The sequence below is a fragment of the Hermetia illucens genome, chromosome 1 (assembly GCF_905115235.1).
Source record: "Hermetia illucens chromosome 1, iHerIll2.2.curated.20191125, whole genome shotgun sequence".
Taxonomy (NCBI): Eukaryota; Metazoa; Arthropoda; class Insecta; order Diptera; family Stratiomyidae; genus Hermetia; species Hermetia illucens.
Window position 1 is genome coordinate 5,332,210 of NC_051849.1, and position 4,346 is coordinate 5,336,555.

At 45.9% G+C, this 4,346-nt stretch overlaps 1 protein-coding gene across 1 annotated transcript; it reads right to left on the reverse strand.

Annotated features, from left to right (window-relative positions):
- Nucleotides 1–2,320: 2,320 nt before the first annotated feature.
- On the reverse strand, nucleotides 2,321–3,688 carry LOC119646129. The gene has a single exon (XM_038046479.1). It carries the CDS (start codon nucleotides 3,686–3,688, stop codon nucleotides 2,321–2,323), a length of 1,368 nt encoding a protein of 455 aa, XP_037902407.1.
- Between the last annotated feature and the right edge of the window lie 658 nt (nucleotides 3,689–4,346).

A 4,346-nucleotide genomic window follows, 5' to 3' on the forward strand; every position in this document is an offset into this window, starting at 1 on the left:
AAACCGTTCGAACAATTCTTTCAATTGAGCCGTTGGCTCGAGGTGTTCGAACAGCTGTTTGAATGTGTTGGATCCCGTTTAATTTAGAGTATTCGGCAAAGTTGTGAGAAGTGAAAGCCGTGCCTCGATCGGTGACGACAATAGCTGGTAGCCCAAAATACGAAGTCAATTCATTCAACGCTCGTATTACTGGCTGGGTGTTTACGCTACGGACGGCTTTTAAGACTGTAAATTTAGTAAAAGGATCGGTGATCCCCAGGATATATTGATTTCCTCGTGACGTCTTCGGCAGTGGTCCTACATGATCCAGGTGCAATCGCATGAAGGGAATAGGTTTCACAGTGTCGATGTATAGCTGCCCTTCGGCCTTCCCTGTCACCGTCTTATTGTACACGCATTCCATGCATGCTGATATATATGATTTGACATATTTTCACATTTTCGGGAACCAAAAATCTTTCCTCAACCGATCTAAAGTTTTCTCCGCAGCAAAGTGTCCCATGTCATCGTGGTACGTACGCACTACTCTCCATCGCATTGCCGTCGGTACAACGAATCTCAACTGATCGTCAACTTTGCGGTACAAACGGTTATTTTTGTAAACGAGCTCATTCCTTGAAGAACTTTGACAATATTTGCTAACTTCATATCCTGCAGCTGGATGGTCGTCAAGAAATCGTGTTCATCGAGTTCCACCTTAAGGACGAGGTCGGCGACTGTCTTGGTTGGGTTTGGAGGCTCTACGGGTGCTCTGCTCAGAGCGTCTACATGTCGCATGCGGTCAGCACTTCGATGGATGTATTCACAATCGAATTCCTGAAGACGTAGCCACCATCTAGCAATGTGAGGATGTAACGGCGTTTTATTTTTCGTAGATGTTATTGCAGCACAATCAGTAATGACACGAAACCTCTTTCCGATCAAAAACATTCTGAACCGTTCCAGGCTGTCGACTATGGCTAGAACCTCTAGCTCATGACTGTGATATTTCGCTTCGGTCTCCGAGCACTTCCGACTGAAGTACATGACAGGTTTTAACCCGTTGTCGCTCTCTTGAAGTAACACTCCAGCAATTCCATTCGAACTCGCGTCCGTGTGGACTTCGTGCTTCGTGACGTCGTAGATCTCTAAAATCGGTGGATGATAAAGAGCTCTTCGTAAGGTATCGAATGCTTCCTGTATCGAATGCATCCTTCGTTTTCAGCAATCGAGTTAACGGTAAAGCTATCTGAGCATATCCTTGAACGAATCGTCGAAAGAAACTAGTTAGTCCAAGAAACAGTCGAACCTCGGTTCGATTACTAGGTGTAGGGAATTTCTGGATTGCATCGGTTTTCACTTCACCGGGTAGAAGACCTTCCTTAGTGATTCGATGTCCCAAAAAGGATACTTCGGTCGCTAAAAATGTACATTTCTTTATATTTAATGTCATACCGAATTCCGCTAATATTCCTAAGAACTCATCCAACGCTTCCAAGCCTTCTTTGATATTTTTGCTCGGTATGATGATTTCGTCAACATAAGATACTACTCGTCGTTTCATTCTCGATGTGATTTTTCGGATTTCTCTTTGGAATTTGAATGGAGCGTTGGTCAATCCAAATGGAGCTACGTTGAATTCATATTGGCGAAAGCCGTATACTTTTTCGATGATTCGGCAATCGGGATTTGGTAATATCCTGAAATGAAATCCAGCGTAGTAAAGAAGGAATTTCCGGCCAATTGTGCCACTTGCTCTTCCACACTGGGAACTGGGAATGGTTCCTTCACTGTAATCGCGTTTAATGCTCGATAATCGATACAAAGCCGGTCTGTACCATCTGATTTCGCGACCAGTATCACCGGAGATGAATATTCCGACTCGCTCGGTCGAATTATTCCAGCTATTAGTAGCTCGTCGATCATTTCTTCCACTTTCAATCGCTTCGGGAACGGAACCTTGTAAGGCGGTCGACTGACTGGTTTGCTGGTTGTAACACGGATTTCCATTTCGGTGGAATTTGAACGACCGATCGTTGATAAATTAGTAGAAAAACACTTATGCCGTTTTTCCAATACTTCAGACAGTTGTTCTTTATCGATTGATGATATTGGTCCGGTTCGTATGTTCTCGAATTCCGATTTCATTTTAAATTCACGACCACGAATTGTGCAGCACCTACCTTCTTGCAGTAGAATATCGGTTCCAATGAGTATCGGCTTATCCATCTGCTCGTCGTCCACGATATACAAAACTCCCTCCAGTATCACGTCGTCAATTCTGATTGTTGCAATTATTTTCTTATTGCAAAGGTACCACCGCTACACCGAACCCTTTAAGTTATTGTGCTGGCTCGAATTGTTTAATCTGTCCAATTCGTTGAGCCTCAGACTGTCTGATCAAAGAACAGCTACTTGCTGAGTCCACAATACACTCAAATTCATCGTCGCCTATTTCCACTGGCTTCGTTAGCAATTTGTTGTCTGTGTGTTGTGCTATAGGATTTATTGTCTCTCGGCGGTTGGCTTCTGTTCGCGCGGCTGTCGGGCAGTCATTCTGCACATGGCCAGTTCTATTGCATTTCACGCATCGTCGTCTTGGTTGCGGCTTCGGACAGTTCAACGACAAATGCCCTCTTTCGAAACAATTGTAACATAGCCTCGAGCTTTGATTTGCAGCATTCAGCAGCGGCGGCGATCGGAGTATATTTGTTCGTTCACCCCGAACGCTATTGGAACTATCGTTCGTTCCCGGATCGTTCGCTACAAATCGTGGTATGGCCACTAGCATTTCGCTCGGCGTGTTGAAATGCATCGTGGCTATGGCAGTTTGTAATGGTTTCATACAAAGCCCTCGTCGTATGTAATACACGATCGTTTCGTCGTCAAGCTTCGCCCGTCGTCCCATTGCGCAGACGCGGAAAAAATATTCTTCGATTGTTTCGTTGTGTGCGCGACGGCTGCTATCGAGCCGCTGTCGCATATCTTCTGTCGTAAATCGACTGGGGAAATCTGCAATTAGCGCTTTGGAGAATTCTTCCCACGTTGCAAACGTCGTTTGCAATCCGTCAATCCATCGTTTCGCCGGGCCTTTCAACTTAGCCTGAGCGGCAAACAGAACGAGGTATTCCTCCCAGTGATATACCTGAGCCAATTTTTCAATTCGGTCGATGAATTGTTCGGCTGATGGGGACACATCGTCGAACGGGTTAAATGTTGGTAGAATCCCGATAACATCTCGTGGTTGAAATACGTATTCCGCGGTCGGTTGACGAGTTGACGTCATCGTCTCGTTGCGCTGTCGTAGTGTCGGCTCGATATCGCCGAAAGCCGTTGAATGAGTCGGTGCGGTAATATTGAATGGTGTGCGCTGATGATGGGCTTCGGCAATAGCATCATCGTCCTGGGGTAGGACAGCTGATGGAACGGGTGGAACAGGTGGTACGGGTGGTACACCGACTTGGCCATTTTTAATGGCCGCCATTATTGACGCCACATTTTCCACCAAAGCGGAAACCGTCTGTCGAAGGTCGTCGTCATTGTCCTCGATTTCGTTGTCGGATAATTCGATTTCATCGCTACCTTCACTGTCGATCAACCGCTTCACTAAATCCGATTTTCGCCCGGCCGATCTCAACTCCCGGTCGCGCAGCAACTTCCGTAATACCGGGCACGTTAAATCTGCAATTGCGAATTTTTGTCGCGGCATTTTGCATTCACCGAAACCGAAAAGGAAGATCCCACTTCTGATCTGTCAAAGGGGCCGAGACAGAAAGCAAAGTCTTTAACTGATTTACAAGAATTGTTTATTTCACGTTTTTAAACACGGAACATATTGTGGTCCATATCGGTCGGCGTCTCGAACTCGACTCTTTGCTACCCATCGTTGTGGTCGCGATTGCTCGTTTGTGACAGAAACAATAAAATGGCTAGGACAACTAGGCGAATTGAGCATGGGGAGGTTAAAATCTCCGCAGAGGAAGAGAGGGAGGAAAGGGAATTTGGCAGTAAGGGGAGACCAAAAAAGCCTTCGTACAGAGGGCTAGAATAGGGGATGTAGATACAAAATGCAATAAACGGGTGGGAGTTAGGCGAGGGACACGTAGGGCAACGCAGTCATATGGTGCGCCGGGTTGATCTTTAATTGCAATTATGATTTCACCACCAGTGCACTTACACGACACAGCGCGTTCACTGCCACCCTTCAGATTGCTGAAGCCTCAGACCCAGAATTTTCTCTGATGCTGGAATGGAGATAAGGATGATGCTTACACTTAATACCAGATGCAAAGCTGAAAGATCTGGGAGTAGGGAACATACTAAAGTTCCTAACAGTTACAGGCCTGCTTGGGATACTATGATCAATA